At 35.0% G+C, this 18,267-nt stretch overlaps 1 protein-coding gene and 1 long non-coding RNA gene across 3 annotated transcripts in view; both read right to left on the reverse strand.

Moving 5' to 3' along the window:
- Positions 1-463: 463 nt before the first annotated feature.
- The window catches only part of KIF18A (kinesin family member 18A), a 35,702-nt gene continuing 17,898 nt past the window's right edge, over positions 464-18,267 (reverse strand). The window contains exons 12-16 of one of the 2 annotated variants that reach the window (XM_061479177.1): positions 17,323-17,561; positions 5,756-6,239; positions 5,124-5,228; positions 2,950-3,059; positions 464-1,235 (exon numbers count right to left, since the gene is read on the reverse strand). In XM_061479177.1, coding sequence (XP_061335161.1) covers positions 1,093-1,235; positions 2,950-3,059; positions 5,124-5,228; positions 5,756-6,239; positions 17,323-17,561 — 1,081 coding nt within the window. In that variant the 3' untranslated portion in view covers positions 464-1,092. The remainder of the gene's footprint in view (positions 1,236-2,949; positions 3,060-5,123; positions 5,229-5,755; positions 6,240-17,322; positions 17,562-18,267) is intronic. The other variant, XM_061479178.1, reaches the window with a different exon arrangement.
- Positions 6,270-10,046, reverse strand: LOC133282839 (uncharacterized). The gene is made up of 3 exons (XR_009747720.1): positions 9,912-10,046; positions 7,814-7,878; positions 6,270-6,319 (listed from the first exon to the last, which is right to left on the reverse strand). It is a non-coding gene; the product is annotated as an uncharacterized LOC133282839 (long non-coding RNA).

Here is an 18,267-nt window from a genome sequence, read left to right on the forward strand (position 1 = left end):
GCAATTAAAACCTCTGTACTAGCAACTGGACTTCTTCCACTAGTTCTCCTTAGTCTGGGGCAATTCATATCTACACTTCTATTTGCACAGACCAAACACATTAGAACCACACTCCTCAGGATCGGCAGGCTGTCAAGGCTTCAATACAGCTATATATAAACTACCTTGTCTCTGAATATTAATCACCGATCACAAGATAAAATATAAACTATGTATACTTCTAGCAATACCTGTCAAGATTAATGTAGGCATTTTTCATGATAGAAGAGGCAAAAAGGTATTTTTTTCCTAGAAGTTCAATTGACATTATATTGCTTATTAAAATTAAACATTTATTTAAAATAATTGACAATTACCCTATTTACAACTGAATTAAAAACATTAACAACAAATCAGGAACATTTACAACCAACAGACAAAAAAAAGAAAGGCTAAAAGCATCTACATATAATAATTAAAAAAAACTTTTTGTAAGTATTTGTGTCTCTTGGTACCACACTGGTTGTATCTACCAGAAGATATCTAAGAATAAACTGGCATCCTAATGCTAAGCAGGAATGCGTTTTAGTATTAGCATCTGTTTGACTTGCTTCCAAATGAAAAAACAATTTTAACATTAAGAAGTTACAGTCAAAGTGACTTAGCAGGTCAAAACAAATTTAACTTTTGTATCACAAAATTCCCATTGAAAATTAAGACTGACTGCAGGTAGCAATTTAAGGTAGCATCTAAAAATTACAGTATGACTGATCCCCTTAAAGACTTGCATCATCTGAAGTATTAAACTGCTAGTCAAACACAGAGAAACGCTCACAAATATTATGTCAAAAGGTATACTGAAATGAAATTGCTTATTCATTTGTTAATATGACAAAGACATTTGCGAACTAAAAGGAGACAAAAAAAATAACTTACTTTAATTTAGAATTTAACAAAATCCTTTTATTTCCAAGAAGTGGTTCTTACTGAAATAGTGCAATACTGAGACATCTTTAATACAAAAGAATTCACAGAAGTAAAACAAAAGTCTGCCTGTCCTCATGTGCTGTCCATCCAGTCTGCTTGAAATATGGATGAACTCAGAAGTCAACCCTATATTTTTTTCTTACAAACACGAAGTAAAAGATTTTTTGATGTCCTTGATTTGACACCAAACGCTACGTTTCCTTCAGAAAAGCTTCTAAGTAGGTTTCTTGGCACATCTTGTTCTTGCTTCCAGCTCCTTGTTTTCATTCCTAGTGAAGAAAGAGCATTTATTACAAATCAGAGACACTCATTCAATAAACATAAGCAGAATCTGGCCTACCTGAATATCTTGCTTCCAGAGCGTGTTGAGAATTTTTACAGCTATTTCTTGTCCTCGAGAGCCTAATTTTGACATGCAAAAACTTAATAACTCAGCTCAGCAATCCAGTTTGCTAACTGCCTAGAAAGTCCAATAATTAATCCTCAATTGGCATGAGATGTTATTAAAAGGGCACAGTGGTCTATATAAAATGTAGAAATAGGTATAAGTTTTATTAATCCATATTATTATAGAACAGTATTGAAAAATGAACAATCATTAGAAAATTTTTGGCTATTTAATCAAAAAGCAGCTCTTCCTTTAAGGGATTTGATCATATTTCATTCTTCTGCTGGAATGCATGCTATTGAAAGCAAGATGTATTTTACGTTCAGTTAAACTTTGAAGAATCAAAAAAATTATTCTCTATTTCACAATGTGGTCCTTCATTACAGAGTTTCTCAATAATACCAGAGTAGCAGTTGAATTTGGCAACTTCATAACCCAGTCTTGAGTAGTAGAAATTGATGTAACTATGCATGCACTTTGCCAAGTAAGTAATTATCTGTCAGATAATACTTTGCCTCAGGTTTACACTGTTCAGGAAGTTTATTTTAATAGAGACTCAACATTTCCCATGAATGGAGAACAACGCATTCATATGTACTTGCTCCTTCACATCAGTTCTTACAGAAAAACACTTATGTGCTGTAAAAGTGCATATTGCCTATGCCATTGCGCAAAGCTGCACGATCAGACTGTTTCATAACAGCAGCAGATCAAAACTTTAAACTATCTTTGATCTCCTCTAAACCGCACTAATGAAGATCATTAGGTGTATTTCTGAAGATAGAAAAGGAGACAAGTGGGGAGAGAGAAAAGGAAAATTGTAAGGATTTAGTGCATTAAAATGTACTGCAGGTGCCAAGCAATGTAGTGTGCCATGCACTAAGAAAGACACAGGTTTTTGGGTAGCTGTGAACAGAATACCTCCGTACACATCAATTGAAAAAAATTATTTGCAACTGGTTTTGTTATAGTAAAGATATACCTCAGTGAGAAGCCATGGAATTGTAGCAGACTTTGACAGAATGTCACCTGATAGCATTATCAGCAATCTGTTAGAAGCAAAATAATTCCTAAATATTGCTTTAAAATAATTTTTCCTCTGCCATTGCGTTAGTCAAAAACTAGCTCCAAAATTAAAGTAATAAAACTCTGGGGGAAAATATCCTCACCCTGTATCTGTAAAAAAAAATTAGCGCAGTACGATAAAACAAAGCAAGTTGTTAAAAACAGGTATGGAAATGATTAGAGGATATTTTGCTGTAAACCCCTCTTGGCAAAAGATAAAATGGGTTCACTAATTTCTCAACAAGTACACAAAAAAGTTTTTGGTGGAAGACCTTAAGTCTTCAGAAAGGGTTTTCCCAGCATGCATGTAGTAACACTGACTTTTGATTAGATATCATCTAGATAACTGGTTAGACATTCAGATTTGTTTTTAATGAACGGATGTACTACTCAAGCTGACAGCTTAGTGTATGGATGACAGCAGCCTATGCTGTTAAATTGACAAAACCTTGAGTATCCACCTTAACTCTGGGCCTCCTGTACCAACACAGTTACAGTACAGCATCATATATTTGAGTTTTGACACTTACCTGCCATTTTGGGTACTCGCAAAGCTGTGTGGCTTAAGAAGACCTCCTGTCGAATGCGTTTTGCAGAAACAGTATCTCGCAGGCTGCCTAGCCCAGCGTTTGATGCGGAACTGGAAAGAGAAGACAGGAAAGAGTTTGCTTTCAGCAAAAGGATTAAGCTACAGTCCCAGTATTTTAGGCTTTGCAATGTAGAAATATATTAAGCAATGTAACAGAATGCAAAGAATAAACTAATAATTTATGATGCCTATATTATCCCCCTTTTTCCTTTTTAAAAGCCTACAAGACCATTTCAGCTGTGAACATAAGAACTACTGTTACTACTTAAAATGAAGACCAATATGCTACAGCTTTTTGGAAACCCCAGAAGCCAGCTTGATGGTCACTGCATGCAAATTATACTAAGAAATAATCTTAACACATGTATGAAATACTTGAAATGGTCAAGCTGCATTTATTGAACAAATAACACTTTTCATTGCTACAATAGCTTTTCTATATTCTCCAACACAGCTGGAGGGGGTGGCTTCATAGCAGGCAATACTTTTTAGCTAAACTAGAAGAAAGTTGCTAAAGCTTCAAATTCATTAAGACAAAACATCCATATTTTATAGCCTTTTATGTGATGAACTTCAGATTTACAGTGAAAATTATGAACCTATCTAATCTCACCATTTCACACTTGCCTCACTAACCTCCCCAGTTCCACTCTGTAAGACAGCCTCATAAGCAAGCTAGTTATACTTACGTACCAAGTTTCTATGCTTTTCCTATTCCCCTAATGATATTGTATTATTCTGACTTCATAGTGCTCTAACTTACACTGTTTTTCTTTATCATGATTTTCTGCCCAAATGAAAATATATAGCAAGCAGTAAATACAAAGACTTGCTTTGTCCCAGGCCTAAGTACTATTCGTGCATGCTTCTTGGAAGAGAACTACATGCCAATAAGAACGTAATGCTGTTTAGTAAAAGCAGCCTCTGTATGATGACTGACTTGCTTCTTATCCCTTGTCCTAGCAACAGACTGTTTCAAATTATATTTCTGATTTAGAGAATATGCCAGATTTATATTTTATTCTAATGTTAGTATGAGATGAATGACTGGAATGAACATGGAAAGCATGAGAAAAAAGAGGGGAAAAAAGAAGAGAAAGGAAAGACAATATCTGAAAAGCATATTCCTTTCCTCCTTCATAAACAAGCTTTCATTCGTTCTCTTCATCATAAGCTGCTAGTGAAAACCAAAGAACTTTGCTTTACAGACAGTTTGTACTCTGAGGGCGAGGAAATAATCTCCACAAAAAGAATAAAAGTTGGGGGATTTTCCTGTAGTGTTATTCTAACTTGGAAACAGCGAAATACGTGTTTGAGATACAGTAGGAATGAGATAAAAAGAGCAGAAAGAGCTAGTATTTTTATCTCTAAGGAAGATCTAAGCATACATAAATTTGGAAATCAATACACAGTTATTAGAAAAAAGTACTTCTTAAGTCTGTCATAGAACATTTACCTTCAGGTAAATCAGGCTCCAATAGTTCCCACACCTGTGCCTAAAGAGAATCTAGAAAACTAGCTCAGTTTCAGGGATCAGGTGATTTATTTTGCTAAATTAATAATCATTTATTTGAAGAAATTAAAATGTGAGATTTGCCTGTTTTCTCATCATAGGAGCAATCCTAGAAAATAGCTTACAACAAGAATTAGTAACAACTAGAACAGGAACATGAAATTAGATCAGGCAAATCTGATAATCTACTAGGAAGATTTGCTATCTCAAAGATGCTAATAAACCAAAGAAGTTTCTTCCATGCCCTGTGATCTATCTATAGAACATGTTTCAAGGGTCTTGAAACATTCTTTAGAATACCCATGAGGTGGCAGCTCCACTCACTGTCTAGCAACAAGCAACTAATAATATGACTTAAAAAAAGGTTGTCTCAATTTTGGCTTTTGGATAAAGATAAAAAGAAAAAAGCCGATTCCTCAGAATTTACCAGGTAAAATCCATAAATTGAATCATTCAAAGTATTTGAGCCAGAACGTCTCCTTAGTAGGTCCATATGACTGGTGTAAGAGGTTTTCAGATTTGAAATATAATACCAAAGCTTGTGTGAAAACATAACAAAGCAATGCAAATTCATTTGTATAGAAGATTGAGTTTAATTTTACCTTAATATTTTTCTTTTTCTCTCAGCAGCAGAAGTCATTGCCATATAGGAGGGCTTCTCAAGTACTGACGTAGGATTTTTGTTTTTTAAGGAAGAGAGTTCAAGTCTGAAATCAAAGAATTATATTTTTGTAAAACCTGTTCTGGGTAGAAGTCAAGTGAAATTGTTCTCAATTGTAAGTAAGCATATGTTAAGTTGAAAAACAATATGGGAAATTCATTTCAATATTACTTGAGGCAGATTTACAGAACCTCACAGATATATGGCAACTTTAACAACGGTATTTCTCAATGTCAAAGAGGCTAAAGCATCCATTTTACAGACAGGAAAATTAAATCTTAGAGAAAGAAACTTGCCTGAGGTGTCACAAACCATATCACAAATACTGTATTTTCTTTTTGGTATCTATCTTGTAAGAGAGAATAAGCCTTTAGCTTCATCTGTTGTCACCGACATACCACTTGCTTCAAATAAATAGCAGAATTTATTCTGATGCCAGTTAAAATTGAGGGCTTGATTTTCAAAATATTTGGTTTACAAATAAAATTGACTTAAATGGAAAAATACAGTTGTAAAGGCAAACAGAATTAAATTGTTTGGGTAATATTCCTTGCTCTTATAAATGGAAAATACCTGTGCAGAATGCTATTGATGCATGGCTGTGACTCCTTCACAGGTGACTCAGTAGACATTTCTGTTGTTTCACCTGTCCCTTCATAGAGAATCACTGTTGAGTTCATGTCAGCTACGGTGCACTCTGGAATTATGTTACATGTAGTGTCCAAAACACTCTCCTTTTTCACTGGCATATCTATATCATGCACCTTGGCTTCCTGAAGGCCAGCAAGGTATAAAGCTTTCTTTACCACAGTCTCTGTAGACAAGCTCTCTACTGGCTTCCTGCAAAATTCTGGGGTATACACAATAGGGTGGACCTCCTTGGTAAGGGAATCCTCCAGATGACACAGACTGGGTTGCTTGGATGCAGCAGGACTTTCAGCTGTGACCGGAGAGTCCATTAGCTTCCGCCTGGCTCTTTTCTGCGGTGGTACTGCAAATTCTACTGTTTGCTGTGTATTTTTACTCATTTCTTGTGACGGTGTACCAAATGTTGTACCTGTGCAACACAGGCAAAGTGGTTAGCACATTTACCTGCATTTGCTACCAAAAATCCTGCCCGTTTTCTCCTCTTCCCAGCTGAAATACATGCATTCACAGAAATTATGGCAAAACCTGTTTATTTTATTTACATATTAATTTGATCATTTAGCTGAAATTTTTATTGCAGCATAGTCCAGATGGTAGCATTTGTTCTGTGGAACTCAAAATATCATAAATATGCATAGACTGATATAGTTAATCCCAGAGATATTACAAGTAATCACAAGTAAGATATGACACACGACAACAGGGAATGGAAGAGTAAGAACAATGAAAAAAAAAAAAAATCACATTATCATGACAACCATCTTAAAATATTAAGATGGTACTATCACAGCTGCCTCATGGTCACAGCCTTTTTTTCCCTAGCAAGTACCATGCATTAGAATGAGACCGTTGTAAAAGGAAGGATATAGAATCACTTGGAGACAAAATTCTTGGACATTGCAAATGCTAAAGCAGTGTTTTAGAAAAGGAGAATGAAGTTACTTGGATCCTGACATCTAATATATCAACTCCGGAAATAAAAGCACTTTACTAAAACTCCCACCCTTAAAATTAACAAAGCAGGCAATACAGCAGTAATTGACCATTCCTAATCACCCTGATCGATACAATTTTTCTTGAAGTAGCATAATAATGTCATGTGCAAGCAGGCAGTTATGAGAGCAATCTCCAAAGAGAGAAAAGACCTTTGATCTCTTAAAGTTTTCAGTAAAGGAGAATCATTTAAACAGACCACTGCTCAAATGGCTAGGATAATGGTGACTTCAGTAGTTAAATAAGATGTAACAGTTCATTTTTTTAATCAACAAACCAAGAGTGGAAGAGGGCTGTCAAAACCCCAAGTGCTTCTAGATTTCACTTCTAGTGCAAATTTCAAAAATTAAAGCTACTATCCTAAAAAAGTATGAATTGGTCCCACTTGAGCTGCTAGCCACGGCATCATACATGCTCTTTCTGCATTGACTACTGCATTCCTGAGAGCAACTACACTGTAAAAAAAGTTCCTGCTTTTTAAATTGCTGTAAGTTACTCAAGAATTAACTGTGTTGATAAATATTTATTTCTTCTAAAATTCCATTCTACTTTTGCCTAAGACTAAGAAAGTTAGTTTGAGCTCTTCAGTCTGAATGTTTCTTTACTTCGCTCTCATGTGTTAACACTTTAGCCATTTTAGCTGCTCCATAAAAATTCTTAGAAGAAAAATTGATTAGAAACACGTATGTACTACATTATTCCACCCTGAGTTTGATTTTTTACAAAAAGCAAAGCTTAAATTATTACAAATCTTCTGTCTGTTTGCCTCTTCTCAGCCCCATTTAATTTTGGTCTCATTGCCCAGTTGTATTCCACATTTGCCATAGGCAGAAAGCTTTAAGAATGCCAATTCCTCAAGTACCCTCAAGAAATCACATGTCTTGGGGAAAAGGCCCAAATAAGAGCCTCCTTGAAAGAAAGCTGTCAAAGGATGAAGGATGGTCTCAGCACCATGTTTTATTTTTGTTCACACTTCGGAACTAGACATACCATATGATGGATTCCTCATGCCCAGCTACACAAGATGATGCCCAATTACAAGATACAAATTAGAGCTGTGAGGAGACAAGAAAGGATTTAAAGACCATGACCTGTTCTGGAAGGATGGAATGGATAGTATCAAAATGTGCACATTTACATCAAGTAAATTAGATGCTAATAAATAGGCCACAAACCTATTCTTTGTTGACAGACCTTAATTCAAATCATGAAACCATTGAAAAAACAAAAACATTTATACCTCACTCAACAGCTCAGTTTCAGAAAGCACAATGTTTAAACTACTATGGTTCGACAAATATCCAACAATGCAAAAAACAGTAAAAGCAGGTTAATTTTAGCTTAAGTGCTTATGGAAAAAGATGCTTGGACATGAACAATAACAGTTCTATTATGCTCTTTTCAGATTTGAAGAAACATAAGCACAGTAAACTCAGGCCTGAGAGGACTACTTGACATGAAATTGTGAGTTTGTGTATGTGCCCATGCACAGTTCACTACAAATAAGATTTTTTTTTCTTTGATAAATCAAAGCAAAATACATTATATTCCCATACCTAATCTTAGTCTTATTCATGGTCACCAGTCACCAGGTGAAGTGCAGTAGGCTACTGAGATCCAGTAGCTTGATTGTAATCTAAACATTAAGCTAATTCAGAATATTCTCCCTGATCAATGAAATGGCAAGGGTAGTAGAACAGGTCCTGTGTGTTCCCCAAGTAATTTTTACCTCCCTTAGAAATAATATAAATATAGGCCTACTCTGATGAAGGCATTTTTCTTCAAGACTTGGTAGAATTTTGTCACTGACAAGCAAGAAAGTTATTTATGAACCCTTTTCAATATGAACTCTGTAACACTACCACCAAAGCTGTGACTTAATGTGTCTGCTCTTTAATTTTGGTTCTATGATTATTATTGTTCTATGTAGAAGACTAACATTTATTTCTTTAAAAAAAAAAAACAACAAAAACCCAAAGCAAAAAAAAACCCAAAAAAACCCCACAAACCTGCTTAAACCAAAAATCCCCCAAGACACCCCCCCCCGCCCAAGAAAAACAAAACAACAAACAACCCACACATTTTTTAGTTATTACAAACAAAATTAAGGACAAAACTTGGTTTTAAAGGTTTTTGGACACCCTTAAATACAAGAATAAGCTTTATCTAAGGATTCCAGTCTAGCATTTGAAGTAACTAACTAGCTGCTAAACATCTCATGACAAATTTTAAAACATTCATTTATTACGTTTTCTCCTGCTTATACAAACCTGAAAGTGTGTGTTTCAGGGAAAAATAATGGTTAGAGTTCTATTTGTCTGTTGTTACACTAGGACAGGGAGGTTCCAGTTGCAGAAAGTTGGTTTACTGTAAGACACTGAGGTTTTGCTAATGCCCTAAAGTTACTAGAAAGGAAGTCTGATGGAGAAACGTTTTGGTGAGTGCCAAGTTTTAGAAGCTTCTCCAGGACTAAATACTGGAAACATTTTTAAATTAACTGTAAATGCAGCATTGAAACCATGAACTAAATAGGTAGAGAACACAAAATTATTGCCAACATTAATAATTTGTTGAATTTCATCATAATGAACAGTATTTCATACTGTAATACAAGTGCATTAATAAAAAGACAGATGCAGCAATTCTATATAGGGGAAATATAAGCCACTAGTTAAAACCCTGATCCATTTTTAAAATCTATTTATTTATGGAATCAAACGCATTTTAAAACAAAGCTAAAACAAAACTAGCTTTTCTTGCCAGTTAAGTATTGGAAATAATGTAAAATATTCAAGAAGTGTCCCTTATCATAACCTTTTGTGAAAGCATCAAGTTGCTCTAACACAGTAAACAGCAAAGAAACCAAAACCACCACTAGCAACATCATTAACTGGTTTCACTAAACACAGCATAAACCACGTTAGCAACCCCAACACCCCAATTCCATCTCAGTTATTCCATGTTGCTGTTATACAGCATACAGCTCCAAACAGTCATGATCCAAAAAGTAAACAAGTACACCAAAAAAAGCATTTAAACCCCTAAAAGAAAGCAATTTTATTTCTGTCTTAGTAAGGAAGCAACATACTGAAGATAGTTGCTCATTTTTTGCAGGTGCTTTTAATAGCTGCCATTGAGAAGTCGAAATAAAATGGTTATGACAATCGCTAAAAAAACCCCATGACTCCTGTAGATTTCAGGTAACTTCATGTGGTCATAAGTGTTTCTCCTAAAAAAACCCACCCCAAACATGAATTTTCTTGCAAAAACTTATTTTCAAATATTTAAAAGGCTACACAATGTTATTAAAAGCACTAATATGGAGAAGCATACTTTAAGATTAATATATATTAAAAAACCTTATTTAAACAGAATTTAGTACCACAACCTGTCACTGAAGCAATTTGCCTTAGACTAAAACACCATACCCTTATCTTTCCTAAATATTATTTTTACTATTTAAAAATACAGAAAAATATTGAAAAGTATATGAGAATATTTAAAATTCAACAATTTTAGCGTAACTTTGTCTGAACAAGCACTGAATATTTCAGGCAGTCATGTGGTCATCTGTCACAATGCGGCTCATATCTCAGTGGGACAATGAAAGCTAAGGACAGCCAGTTCCCCTAAATCCTAGTCAAGCAGGGAAAAAGAAAAAGCTCCAAATCAAAGGACTTCAGTGTTCTAAGTGGCAAATATAAATTCCCATTATTAAAGCAACACATTAATAAATGAAGAGACATTCATTTCATAGCAGGTCGTGTCTACTAAAACCAAACTATTCACATGACAATCTCAGGCAATGTTTTCTCCCAGGATACTCCATTTTAATGTGATATTGTTGAATGCTTGCAGGGGGGATGTATGTATATATGTTTTAACATATGCTTTATCTTACTGCCTAAACACAGTAAATTAAGACAACAATAGATTCTTAATTATGAACTGAATAAATATATAAACCAGTAATAAAGTACCATAGATAAGATTAATAAAGATTTCTTGCATTAATAGGATGTGATGTGCATGGGGTATCTAGTAAGTTTAACTCAAAGAGCAATACCTACCTCTCACAGAACAAATACACTGAACTCAATGCAGCACGCTATGTCAAATCCCATAAATAGGTTACAAAAATACAGGATTCCAGAAACTTAAAGGTGTCTACTGGCAAGTATTACATGTGATTGGTTCAATGGGATTTTCCCTTGTATTGGAACTGGAAACTGCAAGTCAGCCGAATCTAGATCCAATCTGTTATCACTGTCTTAGGAGTGTTACTGGCAAGAAGTGAAGACAGTGCACTGAAGACAGCCTATTTTCTGGAACAACTGTAAATAGTTCTAGAATGGATGTTTAATGCTCACCATTAATCGTCATTACTCATCTACTGAAAGACATAAACACTTTCCAACTCTGAAAAAAATCGCCAAACCTGTTCCATAAAAAGGTAGGGAAATTATAGTGTTTACAGTTTGTATTTGCTTCATGTTTTGTGGCCAGTTCAATCATTTGCATCAGAATGACCACCATGACTCAGTGATGGTAAGTTTACTTTTTATTTTATATACAAAAATGAATCCCTTTGTACTTTACCAAAACATCTGCAGTTAACCTACATCCTGATGGAGGAGCTTGAAAGAAAAGTTTAGAAGGTGTATTTCCTTAGCTAGTGCTTTCAGCTGCAACACTTCTTTTTAAAAATAAGTATTATTCCAAATGTATTTCAAAGAATAGATCATGTATTTGCTGATCTTTCGCTTCAGGCTGAGGATTATGAAACGTAGTTGTTGGAGTTTCTAAATATTATTTTTCTTGAGTCTCACAAATTAAAAACCAAAGTCACACTCCACTGACTAACCACCCTCCAAACAGTACAAGGTGGTTTTGGTCATAAAGCTTGTTGCATTATCTGTCCCAAAAGACTACTAAGAACTGATTTATCAGGAGAGAAACACAGTGATAGTAGATATTTACAGCCCTGTGAGTTAAAATGAAAAGCAGAAGACAGTATTTGTGAAACATGAGTCACAGCAAAAGTGAGTAGAGTTCATGACAAACAACTCTGATGAATTGGATTATTTTTAATTGACATTTGAGACAAAATAATGGCCTAAACTTCTCTTCTGAAACTCATGTTAATACATGCATGAGGATTATTTCTGGAAATTGTGCTAAATCAAGTCTACCAGGTAGTTCTGCTTAAGTGAAATAAAATATTAATGTATTCATTTCAATAAATATTTCTGGGCTACCAATGATTGATCCAATTACAATACTAATCATTCATTTTCATCGTTTTAACAACTGACTCACAGAATTCCAAATTACAAGTGAGATCTAGTGAATACATTTCAATTCTTGAGTATTCATGTAACCCAAATGCATCTTTGTGACCACCAATGGTTTGTTTGGTCACAAACTGCTTTGAAAACAGCAGCTGGGAACTGTAAAAAGCTAAAATCCTGGCTGCATCCTTGTGAGTCCTTGTGTTCAGGTGCACTATTTTACACAGCATGACAAAAAAAAAAAGTTATAAGATAATGAGAAAAAGCTGGTCAACATAAGACAAATCTTTCCTATATACAAGACACACGCTTTTCCTACTTTTAATCAATTTTCTACTGCATACAACTATACCCCAATTTTTCCTGCCATGCAAAACAATAAATAGACTTTCCTTTTGGATGTTTGTGACAAGGGGAGGTAATGGATGCCTGCCTTTTTTTTTTTTTTTTTTCCTGTAAATCAATTCCATTCTCTCAATGGTAATGTACAGTAAGGCTTCCGGAAATGGGATGCCTGAAACAATGCCAACAACTTTCCTATTCACAGAAATACTTGCAAATACCAGTCAGAGCTCTCCACCCATCAGTCCATAGTCTATGAATACTGTATGGCCTCCATTAACCAGCACTCAAGAATGGGGGCCCAAATATATTTTAAAATGAATTTAACATTGTTTTCATTGCTTGCGCAATACCTTGATACGGAGAGATCGCATTTATAGTTTCATGAAGCAAACACAAACAATCAAATTTTTGTGTATTTGAAAACCAAAAGGGTAGTGGAAAAATCAGCGTGTCCTATACAAAACTACAACTTGAACTTATGATTAAGGTCAGAATGAATAGTATGGGTGGACATTTAAAAATAGGAGTATACGTTGATGAAAGCTGTTAAAAAAAAAAAAAATCAGCCATATCAAGACAGAGTAGAAAGATGGTTAAGACATGTCACAGAAACCCCACCTTAAGGCTTCATAGCAGAAGACAGCGAGAGTAGAAGTTCTGAAAATGTGTTTTCAGTCTTGTTTTAAGAAATCAAAATTAAATTACCAAGAAAAATCAGTATTAAGTATAATATGAACACAGTGGGATAAACTAATGTTGTGCAAATACTGTAACATTATTTTTACTTGAAATTATAAGACAATTCAAATGCTGCATTTTAAATTTAATGGAATGCTAGAATAGTTTGGGTTGGAAGGAACCTTCTAAAGACATCTAGTCCAACCCCCCTGCAATGAGCAGGGACATCTTCAACCAGATCAGATTGCCCAGAACCACATCCAGCCTGGACTTGAACATCTCCAGGGATGATGCATTCACCACCTCTCTGGGCAACCTGTGTCAGTGTTTTACCACCCTCGTTGTAAAGATTTCTTTTCCCGCTTGCATCTCCCTCTTTTAGTTTAAAACCATCACTCTTTTTCCTATCACAGCAGGCCCTGCCAAAAAGTCTCTCCCCATCTTTCTTATAGGCCCTTTTTAAGGACTTAAAGGCCACAATAAGGTCATCCTAGAGCCTTCTCTTCTCCAGGCTGAAAAATCCCAGCTCTCTCAGCTTTTCCTCACAGGACAGGTATTTGAGGGTATTTTGAGCTTCATTTTAAAAATTCCTGAACTGGCAGAAGAAAGCTCACCTCAACTAAGTGCAATCAGAAATTTAAGCTCTTTACTAAACACTCCTTCAATCAGTACACGTAGAGTGAGTTAGCATACACTGCAAGCCAATTTGTTAGAGGAAGTTACTTGCATGGCACAGTGCAAGCAAACCAAGAGAGCAAGGAGCATTTGCTTAAGACAAATAGTGAATTTTCTGAGAGTTATTTCTATGACCCATGGTAGTGCTACAGCATGCAGATACAGATGACTAAGCAACATTAGTTGGTTGGACAAGATTGCTGAATAACAGTCAGGTAGTAGCACATATATGATTCTCAGAGCAAGATACTTTACAGAAGGTGTTTAAAAGTTTCAAAGGTTAAAGAAAAGAACAAGATAGAAAGATGTTAATTACTGTAGTTAAGTGCTACATATGCTCTGGCAAAGCTGATGAGCTTTAATCAACTTTTGCTAAAGATCAGTTTCTAAGCACAAGAACTGACAAACTTGTTAACTTGACCACAGAAACACATGTTGAATACACACCTGGAGTATCATAAAATGGTTTGGGTTGGAAGGAACCTCAGAGCTCATACTCTTCTAACCCCCGGTCACAGGCAGAGACACCTTCCACTAGACCAGATTGCTCCAAGCCCCATCCAACTTGTCCTGGAACACTGCCAGGGATGGGGCTGCCACTGCTTCTCTGGGCAACCTGTGCCAGGGCCTCACCACCCTCATAGCCAAGTTTGGATTTTTTTCTTAATACCTAATCTTAATCTCCCTTCTGATCTTTTCCCCTCCCACTATGACTTGATATCATTTAACACAAAAAAAACTTTCCAAGGGAGAAACCTTAATTAGAAAAAAAGGTTTATTCATTCCTGGAACTCAGGTGAAATTCTTTAGCATTTTGAAACTCCTCATAGACATCTTAAAACAAGGTAATACCAAAACCAATTCATACAATAAAGTAAAGCCCATTAGGAATAGATATTTGAAAGCTACTTTCTGTGAGAGACTTTTAAGAAAACCTGGGATAAAAATCCCTACCCTTTCACTTTTGCTATCCTTCTCTTCACACTTTTAAAGTTCTTTTTCCCCCACATCAATTACTAGTTTGACTTCCCTCTTCAGAATCAACTAGTAGAATGTAGTTAATTCCAAAGAAACCCATGAGAAGTCAAGGTCCTGCTTTCACAGTTTTTCCTGTTCTACAGAAATGATCTAGCTGCTTTGGCCTTTTGGGAACAGTGCTTATAATCAGAAAAGTGGCTTAACATATTTTCATTTTTGTAATATCATAGAATTATATACACACACAATAACAATTAATTTGCAACTGAACCATGTCACGAGTCTCTCTAAAAACACTGCTGGCAAAAGGTTACTTGTCATGAAAGAAATTGCAATCTGCAATGATTAGTGTCTCATGTTTTATGACATGCAGAAATCAATGATTTCTTTAAGTACAGATGTTTCTCTGCATCACTACCATTTTAAACACAGTGAGTTGTTCTTTCATTAATTTGGAATTTCTAAATACAGATAATGCATGGATATTGCATACATACTTAGATACTTTTGAGTTCAACAAAACATACATAATTATTAACTTCATAAGCTTACAATGAGGAGGAATTTATATTTTATCATAGGTCTTACTGTGTTCTAAATGAGCAGCATCTTGTTTTTATAGAGGGATTTGTATTAAAAAAAAAATACTAATTCTTTCCAGTATGTGTTAACATAGGTTCAAAAGCAATACATCACATTTGATACCAGCAGATTCAATACTCCTCCTCAAAGATGCTCTAGATTCAGGTTTCATATGAAACATTGCATCGCCACCAGTTAACTTTTCTATCCTTTCCTCCAGATAATTTCAGAAAGAAACTTCTGAGTCACTAATACAAAGCTACATATATTTCTATTAAATGAGATTTTAAAAATATTACTGCTTTTAAATGATAGCAGGAGAAGTAAGAATCAAATCACAAGAAATGAAGTGCATTTCTCTTTCCTGCTGTTAAGTTGAAGTCCACACAATTATGTTATAGGTAAAATATGGATTTCTATATAAGCAATAATGACCACTGTGTAGAACATTAATTAATTTCACTTTACTTTTTCTTTCTTCAAACACTACTTGCTTCCCAACCTCTTGGACAAATTATAAAGAATAAAATATCAAAGCTTCACAACACGTAAGGAAATATGTATAAATCTTCTTTTGTACTGGTTCACCAAGTTCTTAGGTCAGCTCCTGCTAACATTTGCAAAGCATATTTCAAAGGTGACTTCAGGGAGAAGGAATTGGATTCTTGAATAATTTTCTTCATCTTTAAATGAAAAAAGAAATTACTACAACCTTCCTATTTCTGATCAGTATGTTGGTCTTATACTATTTCACATGTTCTCATGCAGAGGTTTTTTTCCCAGTTTCTGCGGGTTTTTTTTGGGTTTTTTTTTTGTTTTTTTTTTTTCCTCATTTGTTTGGTGGGTTTTTTTTAATTTTCAATTTTTTTTCCCCTGAATAGTTTGTTATGTGCATTCTGTATATTTCCACACCATAGTGTCAGCCAATAGTTCAAAATATTTTAAATGTGATTTCAAACAATTCAGGAGTTATTTTATTTATTTCGTGCTCAGAAATTTTTCTAAAATACTGGTAAACGAGTACTTTTTCCCACCTCACCACCCAAGATGTATGGAAATGACCATGTCAACACCAGTAGTGGTAGGTAAGGATACATTAAGATTAAAATTGTACTCTACAAATACTCTGAATATTTTTTTCTGAGCAGAGCTGCTACTGTTTATGTTCCCCTGTTACCTACAGATGTCTTCCAAAGCCACTGTATACTAAGCATTGGCTATGAGCACAAGATACAAGCACTGGCCCCCAGCAGCTGCACTATCAGGCAGAGATTTTTGCTTGTCATCTCTTGTAACAGCACCTTCTGCAAGGATTCTTCATCCCTTTTTACCCCGGCTACACTCAGGAGCAACTCACTTTACAGCTGAAGAAAAGCCACCTACATAGAGTTATGGTGAAAAAATGGGGCCATCGTAATACAGTAAAGCAGTCAATTCCATGGTAGAAATGGTGAATCCTTTGATTTTTGGAAATATAAGCCTATAAAATATTGTTCCAAATTGATTCCAATTCATCCTGTAATTAATAGGAAATCTCAACTCCCTCAAGGCTATTACTATACTGTGCAAACTGTACTAGCTGCTTAAGATTTCCAATCAATAACAGAATTATTATACTTCTTGTTACTAAGATTCTTTTTTCATCAATGTCACACGAAAGATTCAAATGAAATTAAAAACACAGAATCTAGGAATATTGATACATGGGATAAGTTACAACAAAATAAAGAGGGAGTTATCTGTTGGCAGAGTGTCTAGCCATTGAAGAAGTAAACTTTTCTATATGTAATTGAGAATGGTACATAATTTATACAAAGTGGGTCCAAGGCTCAGTTTTACCTTTGGCTTTGGTGTTTCTAGAAGTGTGCATTCACTGTGTTTGTGGGTGACATAGCTTTTGCAAGAGACATAATCTATTTCTAAGAGAGAATAAATAAATGATATACTTACGGCATGGAGTGTTTGGTCTGTTCACAAGCTGTGGGAATGTAAAGATAGAAGACAATGCTAGTTCATGGTTTTGATTTTGTTCCTTTTCTTCAGCCTGGTCAGCCCAAACTACTGATTTTTGTCTTTGTATCAGCTGCTCAACCTCTCCAAATTCAGTCTCAGATACATTATCTGTCAAGCCAGCTTCTTTCAAAGTCAGGTACTGCTTGCGAAGAACTGGAAGCAAAGTATTTAGCACTCTGTAAAATAACAGGCAAGACAAAGACAAATATAACTACATCGTAACTAATTCATTCTTTACTAGCACTGCTACTATTACAAACGCAACAAGGTTTTGCCCTTCTCCACACACTTACCCCCCTCCCTCCCTGCAGGTTCTGCTATGTATTTAATTTTTGTTTTAAGGGAATACCATGACACTAATAGGAAATATTCATTACTAAGTAGAGCGATTTTTCACTTTGGAAAAGTCTTGTAGTACACTCTAAGCATTTATGAAGTGTGCCTAAGATCTGCAGTCCCTTATACACAACAGAAAGTCAGCATCTCTCAAATGAATTATGACTTTCTAAAATTAAGTATCAGGTAATTGAAAAAGAGTATAAAACAAATAATGTGGATTAAACCAATGAGATCTTAATTATATGTGCATAGAACCTTATTAGAAGCCTAGCTCAAATTAAGATACGACAATCTTTAATTAAAGAATGGAATACATTAAGATCCACACATACCTGCAAGTCAAATTGAAGTGACAAAAGCTTAGGAATTCCTTGTGAACACAGGAATTCATTAGCTGTGGATTCAGTTGCAAGACTAAACAGTAGGTTCATGCAATATGGGAAGGAGTATATTATATACACGTATATACATAAAAAAAAGCCCCAGCCAAAGAGGCAACTTTGTAATTATTAGCTATGTAGCTTAAAAAAGCTTGCTTATGTA

The sequence above is a fragment of the Pezoporus flaviventris genome, unplaced genomic scaffold (assembly GCF_033815535.1).
Source record: "Pezoporus flaviventris isolate CSIRO_AGI_PZ_B2104156 unplaced genomic scaffold, CSIRO_AGI_Pfla_v1 ptg000143l, whole genome shotgun sequence".
NCBI classification, from domain to species: Eukaryota; Metazoa; Chordata; class Aves; order Psittaciformes; family Psittacidae; genus Pezoporus; species Pezoporus flaviventris.